The sequence below is a fragment of the Sapajus apella genome, unplaced genomic scaffold (genome assembly GCF_009761245.1).
Source record: "Sapajus apella isolate SASKATOON/1434 unplaced genomic scaffold, GSC_monkey_1.0 scaffold17, whole genome shotgun sequence".
NCBI classification, from domain to species: domain Eukaryota; kingdom Metazoa; phylum Chordata; class Mammalia; order Primates; family Cebidae; genus Sapajus; species Sapajus apella.
This window is the reverse complement of record NW_022436957.1, coordinates 26,080,762-26,104,405: the sequence shown is the minus strand read 5'-3', so window position 1 is coordinate 26,104,405 and position 23,644 is coordinate 26,080,762. Positions and strand designations below refer to the sequence as shown.

Sequence of the window (23,644 nt, the reverse complement as noted above, 5' to 3'; positions counted from 1 at the left end):
CTCATTAAGTGGCAGTGTTCACCTTTTAAGGGTTTAGAACATAGCTTTGTTTTTTTTAGTATCCATAGAACTTATCTTTGATTGGAGTTAGATAGAAAAAGACAATGAAGTAGTTAATATTTGGGCAGGGTTATTCTTTGTTGGTTAACTCAAAGTAGAAAAAAAAAAAACTGGCAAACCAGTTAAATGATTTTGAAACACTCAATTTTTCTGCTTTTGGACAAGAAGAACTGAGCCAGTTGCAGATAGACTTATCTGTCCTCCAGAAAAGACATAGATTATAATACATTTGGGCTGCACAATCGAAATTAAATATGACTTAAAAATACTAGTTTTTAAAATGAAAAAGTAATACATACTCGTAGAAATTTCAAAAAGGTGTTGAATGAAAAATGAGTCTTGTCCTTGAAACACAATTTCTTATTTCTGATTTCTCGTGTATTGTATAGAAAAAGAAATATTCTAGACAGGGAATAACAAATGCTGGTGAGGTTATGAAGAAAAGGGAACTCTCATACACTTTTGGTGGGAATGTAAATTAGTACAGCCACTACGGAGAACACTTTGGAGGTTCCTCAAAAAACTAAAAATTGAGCAACCGTATCATCCAGCAATCCGATTGCTGGGTATATACCTAAAAGAAAGGACATCAACATATCGAAGAGATATCTGCACTCTAATGTTTCTTGCAGCACAGTTCACAATAGCTAAGATTTAGAAGCAACCTAAAGTGTTCATCAACAGATTAATGGATAAAGAAAATGCGGTACTTATACACAATAGAGTACCATTCAGCCACAAAAAAGAGTAAGATCCTCTCATTTGCAACAATATGAATGGAACTGGAGGTCATTATGTTTTTTTCTTTTTGAGACCGAGTTTTGCTCTTGTTGCCCAGGCTGGAGTACAATGGCACGATCTCAGCTCCCTGCAGCCTCCACCTCCCAGGTTCAAGCAATTTTCCTGTCTCAGCCTCCCAAGTAGCAGGGATTACCCATGCCCAGCTAATTTTGTATTTTTAGTAGAGACGGGGTTTCTCCATGTTGGTCAGGCTGGTCTTGAAACCCTGACCTCAGGTGATTTGCCCACCTCGGCCTGTCAAAGTGCTGGGATGACAGACATGAGCCACTGCACCTGGCCTGAAGGTCATTACTTAAAGTGAAATAAGCAAGGCCCAGAAAGACAAACATCACATGTTCTCACTTAGTTGTGGGATCTAAAAATCAAAACAATTGAACTCATGGACATAGGGAGTAGAAGGATGGTTTCCAGAGGCTGGGAAAGGTAGTGGGGGGCGGGGGGGAGGTAGAGATGGTTCATGGGTACAAAAAAATAGTTAGAAAGGATGAATAAGACTGAGTATTTAATAGCATAACAGGAGGACTGTAGTGAATAATAACTTTATTTTACATTTTAGTATAACTAAAAGTATAATTGGATTGTTTGTAACACAAAAGATAAATGCTTGAGGGGATGGATACCTCATTTTTCATGAGGTAATTATGCATCATATGAATGTATCAAAACATCTTATGTACCCCATAAATATGTACACCTACTGTATACCCACAAACATTAAAATAAAAAATTTTAAAAGGAACTATTCTATTACATAAGCATAAGCACGTGTGTGTGTGTGTGTGTGTGTGTGTGTGTGTGTGTGTGTGTGTATTCCTTAAAAATACAAACTGGAACATGAGTTCTTACTAAACAATATATGTTAGATATCTTTTCTTATTGTTAGACATAAAACCACCTCACTCTAACAACTACATAGGATTTTTTTTTTTTGACAGAGTCTTGTTCTGTCGCCCAGGCTAGAGTGCAGTGGCACAATCTCTGCTCACTGCGACCTCGGCTCACTACGACCTCCACCTCCTGGGTTCAAGCGATTCTCATGCCTCAGCCTCTGAGTAGCTGGGATTACAGGTGCCTGCCACCACGCCCAGCTAATTCTTGTATTTTTAGTAGAGACAGTGGTTCACCATGTTAGCCAGGTTGATCTCGAACTCCTGACCTCAAGTGATCCACTTACTTCAGCCTCCCAAAGTGCTGGGATTACAGGTGTGAGCCACCGTGCCCAGCCTGCATAGGATTTTAAGTATGCACACATTCTCGTTTATTTGGCCAATATCTTATTTATGAATACAATTTTTTCTAGTCATTTACTTTCTCAAGCAATGCTGCAACAAATATCTTTTCACATAAGTCTTTGTGTACAAGTGCAAATATATAGCTTGGATACATTTATAAAACTAGAATTGTTGGGTCAAAGGGTATGAGTATTTGTATTTTATAGATACTGGGAAATTGCTCTCTAAGTATGTTTGCAATCTCATCAATAGTGTTTGAGAGTGCTTGTTTCTTCACAACTTTGTCCACACAATGCATTATTGTTTTGACCTTTGGTAACTGGAGAGAGAAAACTTTTTTCATTTGTATTTTTAAAAATTGTAAGTACCATTAAGAAATAATACTTCTTAAAAATTATAAATTAGTAATGAAACAGATTTTTCTAAAGTAATATCTGACATTGGCTCTCTTTGGGGCAAAAGATCCCAGATAATTTACTGTTCTAGAAAGAAAATTTTAATTCTGTTGCTAGGGTTCTTACAAAATATGCAACCATAAACTATTTTAATAAGAGACAGTTTCATAGATAGGTTTCATTTTTCAAAAAAAGGGGAAGAAACACCATTCTGTGGCTTGATGTGGCTTTGTCAGTTATTGCCTCTCCACTTCCCGGGACTTCCCACTGCCTCTTGAGCACAAATCAGACTTGAGCGAAAACAACTTTTTCCATGGGATCAGTTATAAAAAGAATGGCTTTGCAATGAGCAGCTTAGTCTCCTGGTCTCATCTGTGAAAGGCTTGTGAAAATTTCTGGACAGAGCACTGGCTGGCTTGTTCATCTCTCTGGTCAATTTCTGGGTTTCTGCCGGATCGAATGAGCAGATTGGATAGTGAAGGTAAGAAAAAGAAGGCAAAGGGGCCTACAACTCTGCTATTATTTCTTGTCATTTGTCTTCCACACTTTCTTAGCCCTTTATCACCGGAGTGCAGATTCAGTCTTACGACATCTAAAATGCTTTTCTAGCTTACCATATCAGTGGCAAGTGGGAGTTTAAGCAATCATTCATGGAGTCGAAAAAAAAAAAAAAAGAAATCAAGCCCAATACTTTCTTTTCTTACCTCCTTATGTCCACATTTTAACATTTCTAAAATACATATATTTTTTCCCACAATTTTTAACTGGCCTGTTCAAATATTTATCGTATGATTTTTGCAGTCCCCTTTCACTAATAGCTACACTGGTTTAGCTTCTGCATTTTTAAAAGAAGGCCTAAAAACCTAAGTAGGATTTTGCAGGGACAACACAGCTCTTAAATTCAGTTATGGTGATGCAGTTTTAGAGGCGAACGCCACCAATTGAGAGTCATTTCCAATTGGGTTTTACTCTCAATTATTCAGTTCAGCAAGCTCGTAATAGTGTTTTCCTGTGTGGCAGGATGTATTCAAAATGAACGCGATCTATAGTGAGGATGCTTTTGACTTTCATCTGGGTGATTTGGGGAAAGCCTCCCTTTTGGTATTAAAGATAGCACATGTACGGGTGGACTTTTGTTTGAATTATCTTTAGACTCACTCAAATATTCTTTGTCTTGTGCATATGAATCTGTGCTTAAATATAGACCTGGTTGGGACAGAATATTTATGTTGATATTTTTATAACTTTTCTTCCATAGGTCAGTGTGAGAAGATTGTTTCTGAGCTTGAGAAGCTTCTGGAGGATTGAAGAGTGTTTGAAGTCTGTGTCAAACATCCGTATCATAAGGGGATTTTTGGAGCTATTGAAAGGTAGTACACTCAATCTGTTATCTCAGAGCAAAGTGATGGTTGAAGTATTTATATCAAGTCACTTAAGCATTTCCCATCACATATGTAATGATTATTTCAGATACATAAGATGTTGTCTAGACTTTTAATAAATATTATACAATGTAAATATGCCTTCGTTAACTAAATATGGTTATTTCCCTCCCAATTTTTATTTAGAAACGTTTCAAATCTATATAAAAATTGAAAGAATAGTACAACGAACACACATATTTCCATCATGTATGTTAATCAGTGGTATCATTTTGCTGCACTTACTTTCTCTCTTGCTTTGTCCTTCTCTGCCTGTCTTTTTCCATATATACGTATATATACATATACACACATACACATACACATATGCACAGTTTTATGCAGTTTTTTTCCCTGAAAGGGTTGAAAGTATGTTGCTGACTTTAGGACACATGTCACCCCTAAATTCTTGAGCATGTATCTCCTAAAAATAAGGGCAGTCTTCTGTAACACAATTACAGCACCACAGAAACATAACATTGACACAATACTATTATCTGAGACACACATTCAAATTTTCCCAATTATCCACACGTTCTTTAGAGCTTTTTTATTTTTTTAAATCCAGAATCCAATCAAGAATCTTGCATTGAATTTGTAGTTGTCATGCTTACAATTAAGTAAATGGTAATGATAATTGGCAAAATTAACATAATTAACAATTATAATACCAAGGAAATTTAATATCAACATAATACTATTAGGATAGATTTCTTATTTTTTCAGTCCTCTCATTTTGCATCAAAATATATTGAAAGTAATTTAAAAAAATATCCATAAGGTTTAATTTTTCAATTTGTGATATATCAAGGAGTATGAAGAAAAATCCAAATTATGACAAAAATATATTTATTAATATTTCTGCATGGAAGTTCACATCTTCCGAAGTAAGAAAATTCACAAATCAGATAGTCTTTGGAAGTAGCCATTAACTTTGGTCATAAAGGCTAAGCAAAACCAAACACAAAATTATTTACTTGGTAATATTAATATGAAGAAAAGAGGATTTTAATTTATGATTGTGTTATCTTAGCCATCAAGTTACACTTTCAGAAATTAATTTGTTAAGTAAGAATCACTTCATATTTGATAGAAGGATAATCCCAATTACATGATTTGTAACAGAAATTGAAATATTATTGAGCAATATTTTAGAACATTCATCAATCAATTCGATACAAGTTGAAATAATAGGGAGATAATCTAAGGTATGTGATTAAGTGATTATTTCCAGCTCTAAAGAACAGGTATTTTTAAAGATAACAGTAAGGAAACTGCAGATGCTATTTTATACAGGGGGGTCTTTCGTTTTAGATAAAGTTCTTGCATCATTCACTGAAAAAAAATAGAACATGTAATACAGATTTGGTTACATCATCATAATTAAATCATGAACAAAACAATATTCAAGTTTTTCAGTGATCATTTTTCAGCAATTTATCTGCAAGGCCCCCAAATCATAAGGTCTTAAAAAGTTTAGATTGGAATTAGGGGATTTAGAATTTATATTATAGGGTAATATAATACAGAGGTGAAGAAACGAAATACAGGTTTTTGAGTTTTGAAGGTATTAAAAAATAACAAGGGACCTACACATAATCTTAACAAGAGAGTTCACTTTCTAATTTGAGGACAAACATAAATTGGCTCATTTAACTGGAAAATTAAAAAAATAATAATGTGCTAACAAATTTCAATGAAAACAATCTCAAGCACTCTGGTGAGAGAATAAATTGATCCAAGCAACTTGAAAGGAAATTTGGCAATAGCTTTGATCCGGTAATTCTGCTGCTCCAAATCTGGCCTGTGGAAATACTCAGAGGCAGCAATAATTACACATAGTGGAAAAGCAAGACAAACCTCAGTGCCCATCAAGAGAAATGATTTACTAAACTAAGATGTGTCTTTAGATGTACTATTTCAAAACTGTTAAAAGATATATCTATATAATCAGACATGTTGACAGGTAGAAAGCAAATTGCACCCCAGCTAGCTAGGTGCAAGATCTTCCATGAAACAGCAGATAACAGATAACAGATGTTTTCTTTTCTATAGTTCCAAGATGTTATAGCCCATGATGGTGGAAAGCAGTCCAATCCCATTGCCACCATTTGTGTGTGGCCACCAGAAATTTTTGCGTCCATCTCAATCCAGCCTCTTTGGGTGTCTTAGTTCACACACCTCCAAAACGTTCTTCAAGAGGCAGGATCTGTTTTGCCTCATCATCCAAAATTCCCACACTCTCCACCAAGCTTCAATCTTGTTTTCCTTTTGCTCGTGTCAATTTTTCCTTCTTTCCAAAGACGATTCCAGTGATTTATATTTTCTGTTTTATTAAAGTTTCACGCAATCGTGATGAACACCTTGAGGTAGGGGAGAGAAGAATCTAGAATCTTTTTCTAATTCAGATGCAAGGATTCTGAATAGATGACCAAGGGTTCTGAAATGTTAACATATGAGATGAGACTTGAAGGTTATGGGTGGTGGACCAGAGGATGGATAGGGAACCAGAACTGTCAGGACAGAAGACAAAAAATGCACAAATCCCTGGGCTAGCCATGGGCTTGGGTGAACTGGAAAGGGATCAGCATGGCTGGGGTCCTGGGTCCTGTGGGGAACAGGCAGAGATGAGATTAGGAAGACAGACAAGGAGCACAAATCACAGGCCTACACTGTATGGACTTTATCCCTGAGGTGATGGGAAGTGGTTTGTATTTAAACAGGGGATCTGTCTTATTATTATAATTATTATTATTATTAATTTTTGAGATGGAGTCTTGTTCTGTCGCACAGGCTGCAGTGCAGTGTTGTGATCATGGCTCGCTGAACCTCTGCCTCCTGGGTTCAAGCAATTCTCCTATCTCAGCCTCCCGAGTAGCTGGGATTACAGGTTCATGCCACCACATCTGGCTAACTTTTGTATTTTTAGTAGAGACAAGGTTTTCACCATATTGGTCAGGCTGGTCTCAAACTTCTAACCTCAGGTGATCTACCCACCTCAGCCTCCCAAAGTGCTGGGATTACAGGCATGAGCTACCACGTTCAGCATGTCATATTAAATAACCCTGTAGAAGATGGTTGTAATATTAAAGATGAGGCGATGCCAGGCTATAGCAGAGGCATGGTTTAGGAAAATGTTCATACGGTTAGAATAAAAAACCAGAGAAGGCCGGGCACGGTGGCTCACTCCTATAATCCCAGAACTTTGGGAGGCCAAGGGGAGCGGATCACGAGGTCAGGAAATCGAGACCAGCCTGGGCAACATGGTGAAACCCTGTCTCTACTAAAAATACAAAAGTTAGCTGGGCGTGGTGGTGCATGCCTGTAGTCTCAGCTACTGGGGAGGCTGAGGCAGGAGAATTGCTTAAACTCGGGAGGCCAAGGTTGCAGTGAGCTGAGATTGTGCCACTGCACTCCAGCCTGGCGACAGAGTGAGACTCCATCTCAACACACACACACACACACACACACACACACACCGCCACCCACCAAAAAAACCCAGAGAATAAATCAATTGTATTCCTCAAAGATATATGAGCATTGATACATAATTGGGACGAATTGGGGTGAGGTCTGGCTTTCCCCTGGAGCCTTTCTTTCTGCCCTTCATTGCACCTTCCTTATTTTATTTGGCAAGTGCTCTTGTTACTACATGGAATCAGGGCGAATGCCCTTTTCCTGGAAGGACTAATTGCTTGTTATTATGACTGCGTGATATTAACTGCTCACTGTACAATAGTGTGATATGTTCTAAGAACAGAACACACACTTTGGAGTTTATAAACTTGGGCTTGAATCTTGCCTGTAAGTACTTAGTAGCTGTGTGACCTTGGAAGGGTATTTATCATATCTAAAACTCAGTTTTCTTATTTGGAAAATGTAGATTATGATAAAGAACAAAAAAATTAAAAGATTTTAAAAAGATATTATCATATCTAGATGATGATAATACTTAATGTGCAGTGTTGCTGAGAAGTTAGAAGCTATGTCTGGAAAGCACATGGCATACAGCTGTCATGATTATGACGCCTATTCCATTTATGGCATCTGCTTTTTGACTTAGGTCAAGGGTAGGCAAACCACAGCCCAGGACCATGCTGGCCCCCTGCCTGTTTTTGTAAGCCTTAGTAGGAACACAGATATACAGCCATTTGTTTACATATAGTCTATGATTACTTTCCTGCTACACTAGCAGGGTTGCAACAGAGTTTCTATGACTTGCAAAGTCTAAAATATTAACTCCCTGGCCCTGTATAAAAAAGTTTGCTGATCCTTAACTTAGGTTTTTTAAATGTTTCCCCTTATAAAGTTCTTCTCTCTTTAGGTTTTCTCTTTGACGCCATGCTTGTGTTGTTTAGATGTAAATTAAAAGAATGTCCTTTGATTAGCATACTCAAAGGATACAAAATTACAGCATAGTGACCATAGTTGATGACATATCATATTCTTGAGAAATGATGAGAAACTGAATATGTAAGTATTCTCACCACAAAATAACTGTGAAGTAATATATATGTTAATTAGATAGATTTTGCCATTGCGCAATATATACACTTCAAAATATCATATTATACATGAGAAATTCATATAGTTTTATCTGTCAATTTTTAAAAAATACATTGGAAAAAATGTGTCTGTGTGAAGAAGTGATGACAACAGCTTTCTGGAAAACTGTAAATGCTTGTCTAGAAAGAAGAACTTACATCGCAGTTTCTTCTGAAAAGCAAGTAAATGATTTAACAAGGCACTGCACTTTAGCACATATTTCTAAGTTGTGAATTTGCACATAAGGTTAATTTTGGCATTCCCCTATCTGGTAATGATTAATGTGGGCTAAATTTGCCTAGAACATCTCCTCTGCAAGTGTTCTCAGGTGTCTTTTCCTTCACACTTAGCCAATCAGACAGAATTTTACACATTATATATATATATTTTTTTTTAAATATATAATATATATAGCTTTACGTATATATAGCCTTATTTAGTTAGCTTCTCTAAGATGAGAAACAAGAATTCAAGTGACAAAAAATATCATTGAACAATTGAAGTCATCCATTGGGTAAAATTTTAGTGTCTCAGATGAAATCAAGTCTAACAAATATGTTAACAGTTGTTTGAAGTGTACCTTTTATATACCTTTGAAGAGATCCAGTGATATCTCATTAGAATTTCAAAAATAATGAAAATTATTAAGAAAAATGCCAACAAGCAGTCAAAATAAACCCAATTAACTTTTCTTGATTTCTCTAGTCTAAAATTTTAGGATATTGTGATGTGCAATGCTGTCTTTATTCTAGCGGTGCATTAAAGGATGCAGTAATGGGCCCCTCTCTTTTTTTTGAGCCAGACTCTAGCTCTGTCTCCCTGGCTGGAGGGCAGTGGCCCAGTATCTGCTCACTGCAACCCCTGCTGCCCATGTTCCAGTGATTCTCCTGCTTCAGCCTACCAAGTAGCTGGGATTACAAGCACTTGCCACCATGCCCAGATAATTTTTTGTATTTTTAGTAAAGATGGGGTTTCACCATGTTGGCTAGGCTGGTCTCGAACTCCTGACCTCAGGTGATCTGCCCGCCTTGGCCTCCCAAAGTGTTGAGATTACAGGCGTGAGCCACTGCATCCTGCTTAATGCCCCTGCCTCCCTTTTTTTTTTTTTTTTTGAGATGGAGTTTGGCTCTTGTTGCCCAGGCTGGAGTGCAATGGTGCGATCTCGGCTCACCACAATCTCAGCCTCCCGGGTTCAAGCAATTCTCCTGCCTCAGCCTCCCAAGTAGCTGGGAATATAGGCATGCGCCACCAGGCCCGGATAATTTTGAATTTTTAGTAAAAACAGGGTTTCTCCATGTTGGTCAGGCTGGTCTCAAACTCCCGACCTCAGGTGATCTGCCCACCTCGGCCTCTGAAAGTGCTGGGATTATAGGCGTCAGCTACTGCCCCCCGCCTTGAATGGGCCCTTTTAAGTGCATTAAAGTGGAAGATAATTGAAACAAAGGGCCCAAACTAGGAAATTAAAGTAACTATGAATATTAAGTGTGTTAATGTATGTGTTTTTATTTATAAGTTTTACGTATTATTACTCTGCATAGCTTTATAAAGGTCTTTTAAAAGCCTCCTTAGTGTTCTCTCTGCTGCCCTCTGCTGCTAATTTTCAGAAATTAATTTTGATTCTGATTAATGCTTACTTAACTCTTCATAATCTCATTCAAATTTAAAGTTTGTTTGATGGTACTCTAGACGTAATTTAATCCCACATTCTCAACTTGCAGATGAGAAGTTGAGTCTCTGAGAGGTTAAGAACATGAACTTGGGCTGTGTTTCCTGACTGCTGGTGATTTTGGACCGATTACTCAATTTTGTCATCTGTAAAACAAGCATAATAATGAGTTTTTGTGACGATCAATTAATTTAGTACACAAAAAACACTTAGAATATTATCTGGGTTGTAGCTAGTACTATGTTAGTGATTTTACAGATTTGGCAATAACTAAACTAAAACCACCGCTAGTGACAAGATCAGAGCTAGAACTCTGGTCTCTTAAATACTAGTGCATGCTCTCTGTCTCTCTCTGTCTCTCTCTCTCTTTCTCCTTCTCTCTCTCTTCATACATATGTGTGCGTGTGTGTTTACGTACACACACATATATATTTTATAAAATATATACAATTCTCCATGATTTGTTAAGTGTGAAGGAAAAGACACCAGAAGACATTTGCAGATGAGATGTTCTAGGTAATATATACACCACATATATATATTGTCTGAATGAGTATAAAATTAAATTTTACCTTTGAATGTAGATTTTTAAAATGTGACTTGTTTAATGCATTCAAATCTCTTGTAGTCTTTACAAAGCCCTTGCTGCTGCTCCTACCTCCTTGTGCTGTTCCAGGTGGGCTCCCCATAGAAGTAGTTCCAAACACTAGAAAGCTCCTCCAGCCCCCAGTATAAGTTCCTACTGCCTGCAAGTGGAAGGTGACTTCACTGGGACTTTAAATAACTTCTCTAATGGGCTGCCTACCTGAATCTCCAATGGACAATTACACACTTGCACCCAGACAGTCTGCCTCTTGTCAGGCTCAAGAAGAGCTAAGCTAAACCCATTGCTTCCTTTCCAGCTCCTCCTCCCCATCTTCCCATTTTGGTCAATGATGGTGCCATTTCCCCTGCATACCCACACTCAGAGTTACTTTTGGCTCCTCTCTCTCCTTCACTTCCATGTCTGGGAGTCTTGCTCTCTCAAATTCATTCCTTCTCTTTCTTTTCTCCTACCTCCTTCCTGGCTCCTGTCCCGGCCATCTCAGGCTGGCATGAATCCAGCAGCCTCCTAACTTGGGTCCTTAACACCAATCTCACTGTGCGGAAATAAATTTTGCACTTTACTGCTATATTACATAATGCGTTGAATCAACTTCCTTACCTGCCAGAATGTTGTACTGTCTATAGGATAAATCAAATATACTCAGTCTTGCATGTCCCAACTTACCTCCCTGACTTGAACTTATCTCCCACTCCTCCCTCCCAGGAACCTTTTCCTTTTGCTGGGGACGTGTCCATTCTTAGAAACCAGGATGTACTTTCGGCTTTTCCATCACTGGATCCACCACTTTACTGGTCTATCTTGGGCCCTACACATCAGAATGATCGCATTCTTACTCTGCCGGAATTAAGATACCAACAAACCTCTTAGTTGACAACATATAGGAAAAGGGCCCCATTACTGTACTCAAAATAAAATTCTAGGTCCTTTTCCTTCATTGTTATGATGGAGTGTGGAGATTATCTGGAGTACTTATAAACCTCATCCGCATACAATGAAAGACTTCGTTAGGGCTGATTGTTTAATATGAAGAGAAATAAGATAAATAGTGGGAGACTTGGGGTATGTCTGAATTGGGATAAGGGGTCCTAAAGGGGGGATTTGGCAAACTGGGGCATTTCAAGAAAGGCTCTGACAAACAATGCTTGTACCCCACCTACATTGGTGTCTGTTACTGATCCATATGAAATTGTCAACACAAACCTCTTCACATGTGCTGCCCTTCTCCCTCTGTCTGCGTTTTCCCTCTTCTCATTGCCCATCTGAATCCTTTCTGTCTGCAGGGCCAAATAAATGTTAACCTTTCACACAGTCATGCCTCTCTCTTCTTCACCCTTAGAATATGCATTATCTTTAACCACAAACAGCTGCGCAGGAAATGCCATCTGCTTTCCCCCCACCCCCTTAGTTACTATTTATTTATTTATTTATTTAAGACAGAGTCTTGCTCTGTCACCCAGGCTGGAGTGCACTATCTTGACTCACGGCAACCTCTGCCTCCCCAGTTCAGGTGATTCTCCTGCCTCATCCTCCTGAGTAGTTGGTATTACAGGCGCCTGCCACCACGCCCGGCTATTTTTCGTGTTCTTTAGTAGAGATGGGGTTTCACCATGTTGGCCAGGCTGGTCTTGAACTCTTGACCTCAAGTGATCTGCCCACCTTGGACTCCCAAAGTGCTGGGATTACAGGCGTAAGCCACCTCACCTGGCCCTTAGTTACTTTAAAATATTTATCTTTAGTTTCAATTTTAATTAAAAATTTAGCCGGGCTCACGCCTGTAATCCCAGCACTTTGGGAGGCCGAGGCGGGTGGATCACGAGGTCAAGAGATCGAGACCATCCTGGTCAACATGGTGAAACCCCGTCTCTACTAAAAATACAAAAAGTCAGCTGGGCATGGTGGCGCATGCCTGTAATCCCAGCTACTCAGGAGGCTGAGGCAGGAGAATTGCCTGAACCCAGGAGGCGGAGGTTGCGGTGAGCCGAGATCGCGCCATTGCACTCCAGCCTGGGTAACAAGAGCGAAACTCCGACTCAAAAAATAAATAAATAAATAAATAAATAAATAAAAAATTTAATCACAGTTATACTTGCACATAATTTGGGTCAAATAATTCTGAGAAGTTTGTTATGAAAAACTGCTATCCTTGCCCCCTTTTCCAGAAGCGACTACTTTCATCTCCCTTCACTAATTACTTGGTATTTACCATCATTTCTTTAAATAGCATGCTTGTGTTGCAACTTTTGGATTTTTCAGTTTGAGGCATTATTTCTTGACTTGTCATCATGAGGAGGAGGATTTAGCTCTCCTTCCTCCTCTGGCTCCACCAAGTATATACAACTCTGTCCCTTTCCTCTCACTATATGGAGTGGCCGCCTAGTCTGGACTCACAGGCAAATGCCTAGGATGATTTTTATTGGTATCACTGTACTACATGTGATAAAATAGTATGTTATACATACATAATATTCTGCTATATATGATAAAAATATTTTATCTTTGTTTACTGACTTTATGGTCACCCTGTGGTTATATTTTAAGCTGAGTTAGCTCCATTTTCAGTGCTTTATATTATCATGTGCTGTATTATCATGACTATATGAAAGCTATTTATAACTCAGCCACGTAGCAGACTATGACGATTTCGTGCAACATCCAACTTTTTTTTTTTGAGACAGGGTCTTCCTCTGTCGCCCAGGTTGGAGTACAGTGGCACAATCACAGCTCACTGCTGCCTCGAACTTCTGGGCTTAAGCCATCCTCCCACCTCAGCCTCCCAAGTAGCTGGGATCACTATGCCTGGCTAATTTTCTAATTTGTTGTAGAGATAGGCTCTCCCTATATTGCCCAGGCTGGTCTCAAACTCCTTGAGTCAAGCGATCCTTCCGCTTCAGCCTCCCAAAGTGCTTGGATTGCAGGCATGAGCAACTGTCCCTGGCTTTACTGCTACACAACTTTTAAAATTATGATTTGAGATTATAATTATCTAGATCTGTGATGTCTATATGGCAGCTACTAGCCAAATGTGGTTATTTAAATTAAATTAGATTGAAATCAAATTAAAATTTCAGTCACAGTAGCCACATTTTAAGCGGCTATTGGCTATCATATTGGAAAGCACAGATATAGGACATTTTCGTCACTTCAAGAAGTTCTATTGGATAGCACTTTTGTCACCTCAGAGATGACCTAAGAGAATGCACAATTAAAATGAAATTATCTTTACAATTTTTCTTTGAGCAATTCACACAGGCATTCTAGACTTCTCCAAATAGAGGCGTTTAAAAAACTTTAAAAGAAATTCTGTATCATCCTTGTTTCAAAATAATGAATCAAACAAAAAGTCTCAAATAAGTATTCTAGTCCTATTTCATTACCAAACATCTAACAGTTTATGCTCTGGCTTTACCTTTTTTTTTTTCCTTTTTTTTTTGAGACAGAGTCTCACACTGCCACCCAGGATGGAGTGCAGTGGCGAGATCTCCGCTCACTGCAACCTCCACCTCCCGGGTTCAAACGATTCTCCTGCCTCGGCCTTCTGAGTAGCTGGGATTAACAGTCATGTGCCACCATGCCCAGCTCATTTTTGTATTTTTAGTAGAGATGGGGTTTCACTATGTTGGCCAGGCTGGTCTCGAACTCTTGACCTTAGGTGATCTGCCCACCTTGGTTTCCCAGAGTGCTGGGATTACAGGCTTGAGCCACTGCGCCTGGCCTGGTTTACCGTCTTTTGATAGCTCCTTTATGACATCCCTTGAAAGGAACACAGAAACAAATTACTCAGATGTTACATTAATATGCAAAAAGTAACTGTCACACTACGATATGACAGCAATCAACCAATGAACTTTAAATTGCAATTATAGGCTGGGTGCAGTGGCTCACACCTGTAATCCCAGGACTTTGGGAGACCAAGGCAGGCAGATCACTTGAGGTCGGGAGTTCAAGACCATCCTGGCTAACATGGTGAAACCTCGTCTCTTCTAAAGAACACGAAAATTAGCTGGGAGTGGTGGTGCTCATCTGTGGTCCCAGCTACTTGGGAGGCTGAGGCATGAGAATCACTTGAACCCGCAAGATGGAGGTTGCAGTGAGCCAAGATCATACCACTTCATTCCAGCCTGGGCGAAAGAGTGTGAGACTGTCTCAAACAAACAAACAAAAAAAACAAAAGAAAAACAAAACTGCAATTATAATTCGCAGTCTTTAGTATTTAAACATTTTACAATGTCACCTTCACTATTTTCTAAGTCTTTGCCGTCCTATAGAGTAGTCATGTGGCAATTAAAATTAATTAAAATTAAATCAAATTAAAAATTGAGTTGCCTTAGCCATATTACAAGTGCCCAATAACTACATATGGCTATTGGTTGCCATTTTGGACAACACAGATATACATCATTACAACATCCTGGAAAGCTCTGTTGGACAGTGCTGGTCTAGATTTTCCATGTGCTTAGCTTTTCTAATTTATCCCCAAAGTTCGTAGCCAATTATATAAATTATATTTCATGATGGTCAGACCTTTTCAGTTGTCTTCAATTTTATCTTTAGCTTCAGGAACCTTCCGATCTGTTCTAATCAGCCTGGTTGCGTTTTAAGCCTGTTACATATGCAGCTTTCATCCTGGAATGTCTTTTTACTGTTATCACGGGTAGGTCTCCTATTCACAACTCCCGGGCCTAAGACCAAAAATGGGAAGCCTCGGTCTTCAGCCCTTCTGTCTTCTTTTCCAAGTCTTGGCTACCCTTTACATTCAGCCCATACACCTAAACTCGGTCTACAGCCCTAGCTAAAAACCACCTCCTCATCATCTTTTGCGTCTAGGGGTGTGCGCATGTTCAGTCCCCCTAAGTCTGCCTTAATCATGATGGATCTGTGGAATAGCCTGTGCTGGCTCTGTAACTGGGTCTGCAATCTGAGCAGGGAATCGTGAGGTCCTGAATACCAGGAGTGTGAGTTAGAAGGCAGCGGTATAGAGGCTGGGTGGCCTCCCAACATGTTGGACTCTAGAACTCCTTTCCCTGTTGGAAGAGGTGCAACTGAAGGAAGGCCATAGTGGGACCCATTACAATTGCAGAGTTCAGAACAAGGGCTCAGGCTATCCTAGTTTAAGGGCTGTTTGTTTCTCTCCTGTGCTGGATTTCCTGTTTCCTATATTCTTTGTCTCCATTTTATTGTTTTACTTACTGCTTTCAGTGGAGCACGTATTCTATTGACTTTCTGAGAAAGGTGCTTGAAAAATCAGTTATTTGAGACTTATAACCTAAAACTATCTTTATTCTATCCTCATAATTGATAACTTGGTCATAAAATTCTAGGTTGAAAATAACTAGTAGAATGAAAATTCTGAATTTGTAGACATTTTTTCATTGTCTTGTGGTTTCTTATGTTGCTGTTGAGAAGTCTGAAGATTCTGGTTCTTGGTCTTTTCTGGTGACTTTTTTTTTTCATTCTAGAAGCTTATAGGAACTTCTTTTTGTCCAAAGTGTTCTATCATTTCACTTTCATGAAAGGAGGTATAGGTCTATTTTCACTCACTAATTTGATAACTTATGTCCTTCCATTCTGGAAAATATTCTTAAATTGTGTCTTTGAACTTTTCCTCTATTTTCTCTGGTCTCTCTTTCTGAACATCCTATTATTCCGATAATAGATCTCCTGGACTGGTCCTCTCTAACTTTTTTCCATCTTGTAATTTTGTTCTGCTTTCAAAATAATAATTTGCCTGAACTTTTTAAGAATATTGATGGTAGAATCTGCCACCTCCTTCACCCTGCTGTAACTTTGTTTCCTCCAAATGACTATTTTGGTCTTTCTAATATCAGACCTTTCCTGAGATGTTTAAGAATTCTACTCATATTTAAGGATAAAGATCCTTAAAAATCTCAATAAGCTCTGTTAATTGTGGGCTTAAATAAAGGATGATCTGGTTGCCTGTTGAGTTGGGGAACCTCTAATGTCAGTTTCTCTTCTTCTCAGACAAGTCATATTCACCAAAACATTCTTCCCAATATCCTGCCTAGAAGGTGAATACTCTTCTTGCCAGCATTCTTGGAGCTGAGTAAGGAGAAAGAGGTCATGGATCTCAGCAAAAATATGCATGTGTTTAGTTAATTGATCTATTATCAATTCAGTAGTTCTACCCTCAGCTGGTATTCCCTACTCCAGAGACCCTCTGTTTCACTCTTCGGAGACTACATTTCAAGTTTTTCTTTGGAGTTAAGGATGGGGAATGTCACCTGGCTGCATGGCCAGGTATGAAAGATGATCTGGGTTTCTGACTGCCCTTTAAATAGACTTTCAGTCTTTCTTACTTCCGATATATCCCCGTTACTCTCACTCCAAAAAGGTATGTGGTACCACCAATTCCTCAACATATAGAGGAATTTAAATCAGATTGGCTCTTGGCTTTTCCCATGTGTATTAGTCTCATGTTGCTGTAAAGAACTGCCTGAGACTGGGTAATTTATAAAGGAAAGTGGTTTAATTGACTCAGTTCCACAGGGCTGAGGAGGCCTCAGGAAACACAATCACGGTGGTAAGGCAACTCCTCACAGGGCAGCATGAGAGAGAATGAGTGCCCAGAGAAGGGGAAAACCCCTTATAAAACCATTGGATCTCGTGAGAACTCACTCACTACCACGAGAACAGGATGAGGGAACCATATCATGATTCAATTATCTCCACCTGGCCCCTCCAATGACAGGTGGGAACTACAATTCAAGATGAGCTTTAGGTGGGGACACAGCCAAACCATATCACCACGGCTCTTGTAAGATTCAGTTTTCTCAGGTCTCCTAAGTCATTAAATCCTCAATCTCCTGCTTCCCTGTTATTGTGCTGGTTTCTTCTCCTGTTCTTTTGCGTGTGTGTGTGTGTGGATTCAATCTTTAAAAAAACCATTTATTGTTTTGGTGAAGTTTGGAAAGGAAGAAAAAATACATGCATGTGCCTATTCTGTTATCTTTCCTAGGGATCCTTGCTTTCTTCAACCTCAATTGGATATCTTTTTTGAGCTCACGTTCGTTCTCCAGAGTGGTGGGAAAGTACTCACTGTCAATCAGGATTTCCTGAGTCACTTCAGGGCTCCCTCCTCCTTGGATGCGCCTCTAAGTTATAGACTGTTTATATAAAACCATAGGGTCAGCTGAGGATGTGAGTGGGTGGGGGATATCTTTGGTTGTCATCATGCAGCCGTAATGGTATCCATGACAACTTATCATTCATCTGGTCCCTGGTTTGTAGTCTATGGAGATCATGTCTGCAATCTTTCCATCTCAACTCTAGGTCTTCTCCAGGATTTCAGGCTCTCAGCAGCATGCTGATGAGCAGACTTAATGAGGCAGCCTCATGCCGGCCTGCCCAGGTGATCCATGTGGCTGTCTCTCCTTCTGTTCCTGCACCATGCTGGGCATGAGATAATTTTGCAAACTTGTCTACTCTTGGCTCCCAAATCTCTCTGGAGACATACTTTTTCTCTCCAAGGGGGATTCAGTCTACTTAAGTTTATTATTAGTGCAAAAACATTATGCCTTAAGTCCTTCAGGGTTTTAGATTCTGAGGTGTAAAAGCTCAGGTTATGGTTTCTCAAAAGTCATTTCTCCCAAACGATTATTTCTGCCAGGAATTTCTAAAGCCCATTTAGATACTCAAAAGTCAACCGATCATTTTTGCTCTGATTTTCTACGATGATATTCTGAGGCCTTGAAGGTGGGATGCTCTAGCTACAGCTTGGGTGGGGGTAGGGTGTTGAGGGAGAGGAAGTAACTGCATCCCTATTAGGTCTTTATGATAGACCCTTTCTCTGTTTCTTATCTTTCCATGTAGGTAAGTTTGGCCTTTTCACCTGGATATTAGGTTTGAGGGCAGAACTTCACATAGATTTTTAAGGAAAGGGCAACTTTTAAAAATTTTATTTTTGTAAGTGTGTTCAGCATACAGTAATTACTTCATGGTTTGTTGAAGACCTTTAGCTTAGTATCTTTATGGTACATAACTGTGCCCGGAATGTAGTAAACATTAAAAAAAAATTGATATTTGCTAAATAAACCAGGAATAGTTCCCAAAGTGAAAATAAACATTTACAATCTTGCCCTTATACAATTTTTTTAAAGGGAAACATTTTATTTACCTGGGAAACAATAATTACATGAATGTAAAAGAGATGTTAAAAAAATTTAAAAGGACCTTTACGTATGGTCCTTTTAAATAACCTTCCTTTTCTTATTTGACGTTTCAATTTCAGGCTCAAGTTGACAGGTCTGTGTCAGAAGCCTAGCTCCTGAGGCCCAAGAGGACCAGTTTTCCTTGCTGTTGGCTCTTGCCCCAGTGCCAGGAATGCCAATGTGTTCTGTTTTTAGAAACTGCAGCTGCTGGTTTCTAGCCTGTTCTAGCCACTCCAGACCAGTAACAATTGCTGGGGGTGGGGATGGGGAGGCCGATGTAGGGAAAGTCTATGGTCAGGAAAGCTCCTTGGTAACTAGGAGGTAAACACATCAGTTAGATACAGAGACATTTTCAGGATGTATTCTGAGAAGGGGGAGGGATGGAGAAAGAAATTCATTCTGGGATACAAAGGCAGGGTAGGCTTTGTGGTTCTTCATGATGTGTTGAGCATGAATTAATTTCATACCACGTTATTGTTGAAAATTCTTCAGCTCAAATTAACAAATATTTTTTGAATCTCAGTAGAAATGCCAATAACTGTGTTAGCTCCCAGGGATCCAACACAAATCAAGTAAGACACAGCACTTGTTTTCAGTAGAATTTGCCACAAATTTTCTCATTAGTTTGCTCAAAAGTCACCAGCCATGATTCTCTCCAATTTGCAACTTTTAGATCACTGTTCAGTTCCTATGGGGCAGAATGTAAATGCTTTTGCCTGACAGCCAATGCTCTTCACGATCCAATTTCAGCTGATTTTCCCAATGCCTTCTGCTTGTGCTCAGCTTCTTTGTATGTGGTGAATAGGTCACGCCACCATATTCTCTTATAACTCTGTTCCTATGGCTGGAACTCCTAAGTTACTCTTTAGCATTCAGCTGAAAGGTCACCTTCCCTACGACACGTCCTGTGATTTCTTCCCCTTCTCCCCAGGCTAACTTAGGGACGCCCCCCACCCCCGTACTTCATTTGCACCTATCACTATTATATTCCTCAGTGATATAATATTGGAATTGTTTGTATCTTTATCTTTTTTTTCCTACAGTGGGAAACTTCCTGAAGGATGAAACTGTGTCCTTTTCATTTTTATATCCTTAGCACATGCCATACTCCTGGTACACAGTAGGCACAGAATTAGTAAGAGCTTGGTGAATAAATGAAGTGAATTTATTCATTGTTCTTATTTTTGATATATCAAGTGCCAACTTCTAAAATTTCGGTATTCTTTTTCTCCATTCTTACTCATCGATTCTCTTTCCAGAATGCTGTCAGAAGGGTATCTCAGTGGACTTGAGTACTGGAATGACATCCACTGGAGTTGTGCCTCTTATAATGAGCAGGTGGCTGAGGAAAATGAAGAGGAATCAAATTCTGTTGCTACTCTTTCCTATTCCTCTGTGGATGAAACACAAGTCAGAAGTCTCTACGTGAGCTGCAAATCATCTGGCAAGTTTATCTCTTCAGTGCATTCAAGAGAGAGCCAACACAGCAGAAGTCAGAGAGTCACGCTGCTGCAGACAAACCCCAATCCTGTATTTGAAAGTCCAAACTTGGCTGCAGTTGAAATATGTAGAGATGCCAGTAGAGAGACCTACTTGGTTCCATCTTCTTGCAAAAGTATTTGCAAGAATTACAATGACTTACATATTGCAGGGGGCCAGGTGATGGCCATTAATTCAGTGACAACAGATTTTCCCTCTGAGAGCAGTTTTGAATATGGCCCTTTGCTGAAGTCCTCTGAGATTCCTTTACCCATGGAGGATTCCATTTCTATGCAGCCCAGTGACTTTCCCCAAAAACCTATCCAGCGGTACTCATCCTACTGGAGAATAACAAGCATCAAAGAGAAAAGCAGCTTGCAAATGCAGAAACCTATTTCTAATGCAGTGCTGAATGAGTACCTGGAGGAGAAGGTTGAGGAGTTGTATAAACAGTACATTATGGACACCGTGTTTCATGACAGTTCTCCTACCCAGATTCTGGCATCTGAACTCATCATGACAAGTGTAGACCAAATCAGTCTTCAAGTGTCTAGAGAGAAAAACCTGGAGACCTCAAAAGCCAGAGATATAGTCTTTGGCCGTTTATTGCAAATGATGTCAACTGAAATCAGCACTCCTAGTCTCCGTATTTCTCAGTATAGCAGTGTAAATCCATAGAGAGGATGCTTCCATTACTGTGTCTCATTACTTAAACACGAAGCAACACTTTATTCATTTATTCTGAGGATGTGCAGGAGAGAGTGGTGAAGGGGAGTTAAGGGCTACAGAAGTAAAGGTCAGCTGGAAATCATGTGTGAATCACGGGGGAATCTCATAATATTACATTTGATGAAGGAATACGGTAAGAGGAGCCATAAGGAATGATTTCAAAGACAGGTGTGTACAGCAAGGAAGCAAAAATAAACATGGTCAAGAAAGAAAAGGTGAGTTCATTTGAAGAAACGTAGGAATTGAAAAAGAAGACAGCCAAATGAGATGAAACCAAAAAGCCAAAAGGTTTCAGGGTAAAGAGCTAAGAACATGTTTGTTACCCAAATAAATTCCTCCAACTTGTTTCTTTTTGAGGGAAATGGACTGCAGAAAGCTGCTATATTTGGGTAGAAAGACAGGACCAGTTTTCAAAATATATGTTTATATCTCCTTTGTCTATTCTGTATCAGATCCTTTAAAGGTATATTCTTTGTAAATATTAAAACTGTAAGAAATTCTAATTGTGTTTTTATTTTTGAATGGTTACTTAGTTACAGACACAGCCACAAAACAGCCGCTCAAATCTCCTACTTCTGTTTCCTGGTAGAGATGAAGTTGTCTGAATGAAAAACACCACACAGCACTAAACCATTTAGTGTTGTTTTACTGGGTATGATTTTCTTGGTATTAAGCTTCAAAAGAAATTATGAGGCCAGGCTCATGCCTGTAATCTCAGCACTTTGGGAGGCTCAGACAGGTGGATCACCTGAGGTCAGGAGTTCAAGACCAGCCTGGCCAACGTGGTAAAACCCCATCTCTACTAAAAATACAAAAATCAGCCAGGTGTGGTAGCAGGCACCTGTAATCCCAGCTACCCGCGAGGCTGAGGCAGGAGAATCGCATGAACCTGTGAGGCAGAGGTTGCAGTAAGCTGAGATCATGTCATTGTACTCCAGTCTAGGTGACAAGAGTGAAACTTCATCTCAAAGAAAAGAAAGAAAAGAAATTACGAATCTTATTGTTTCCCTTTTGTTCCGCTTCCTTTTCTACATGCCCTCCTGACCTGGAGCCAGAAAGGGGTCTTCCATATCCTTGGAACATGGTTACAAGCCGTAGGTCCCATGATATCAAATTCTGTAAACTCATTCACTAGAATAGTAGCTTCCCGAGGGCTTCACTGCTCTGCATCACATCTTTCCTCTGGCTCAGGGGTTGGCAAACTATGGCCCATTGGCCGCATCTAGCTTGCTGCCTGTTTTTGAACTCCTACAAGCAAAGAATGGTTTTTCCAATTTTCAAATGGTTGGGAAAAAAAACCACAGAAGCAAAATAACAACGGTATCTTGTAATGTGTGAAAATTATATAAAATTCAAATTCAGTGTTCGTAAAATATAGTTTTATTGGAACACAGCGGTGTCCGTTTATTTATGTGTTGCCTCTGGCTGCTTTCACACTAGAATGGTAGAGTTGAGTAGAAGTGATAGAGAATATGGCTCACCAAAGCCTTAAACCCTTACTGCCTGGCCCTTGACAGAAGTTTGCCAACCCTACCTAACAGAAGTGTGTTGTCCATGTAGTGGTTGCTTGGCTTAATTCAGGTTCGCTAGTGAGGTGGACTCTGAGATGGAAATTGGCGAGTAAGTTTCTTGGGGAGTGGTCTTGGAAACAACGTCTGTGATGGAGTGATGGAAGCAGAAGAGATTTCCACAGAGGCTTTCGTCCATTTCCAGGGAGCCCTGGAGCTAGGGTGACCCTTCAAAATGGATACAAATGGAAACAAGAGGGTCAGCTTTTATACTCCAGCATCTACCAGGAGCGGGGTGTAACCTTAGCCAAGACAGTTCAGTGGAGGGCAATTCCCAAAGAAGGAATCAACTGTGTCTTCGGCAGCCAGATTCCAAGCAGCTACTGAGGGAATGAGCTCCTCACCCCAAAAGAGCAATCTGGATGGAGCAATCCCCTACATTTCACAGTATTTGTAGAGTGAATGAATATATATATTTTTGGATATATGTTTTTTTCACAATTTATACTGCTGTGTAAGGAGATAAGGTTTTGAAATAATTATTTGGAAATGTGTTTCACTGTTTTAAACCTATCACAATAATAACTGCAATGTATTAATTGCTTGCTCTGTGTCTAGCACCATGTTAAGAATTTTACACGAATTATCTTATATGATTCTTAAAATAACCTTGTGAGGGGGAATGTCTATTATCCCCATTTTATGGATAAGCCAGCTGGGCTCAGGAAAATTAAATAATTTGTCCAAGGGCACACAGTAGATGGTGGAACTGAATTTGAGTTCAGTTCCATTTAACTTGAAAGTGCTGGTTCTTTTTTTTTTTTTTTTTTTTTTGGAGAGGGTATTTCTCTTTTTTTCCCCAGGCTGGAGTGCAATGGTGCGATCTCGGCTCACCGCAACCTCCGCCTCCCGGGTTCAGGCAATTCTCCTGCCTCAGCCTCCTGAGTAGCTGGGATTACAGGCACGCGCCACCATGCCCAGCTAATTTTTTGTATTTTTAGTAGAGACGGGGTTTCACCATGTTGACCAGGATGGT

General features: G+C 39.5%; 1 protein-coding gene across 1 annotated transcript; it reads left to right on the top strand.

Moving 5' to 3' along the window:
* Positions 1 to 2,701: 2,701 nt before the first annotated feature.
* CUNHXorf21 (chromosome unknown CXorf21 homolog) lies at positions 2,702 to 21,599 on the top strand. Its single transcript, XM_032286173.1, has 3 exons — positions 2,702 to 2,969; positions 3,747 to 3,858; positions 20,152 to 21,599. Exon 3 carries the CDS (start codon positions 20,153 to 20,155, stop codon positions 21,047 to 21,049), a length of 897 nt encoding a protein of 298 aa, XP_032142064.1. The 5' UTR covers positions 2,702 to 2,969; positions 3,747 to 3,858; position 20,152; the 3' UTR covers positions 21,050 to 21,599.
* The last annotated feature ends 2,045 nt before the right edge of the window (positions 21,600 to 23,644 follow it).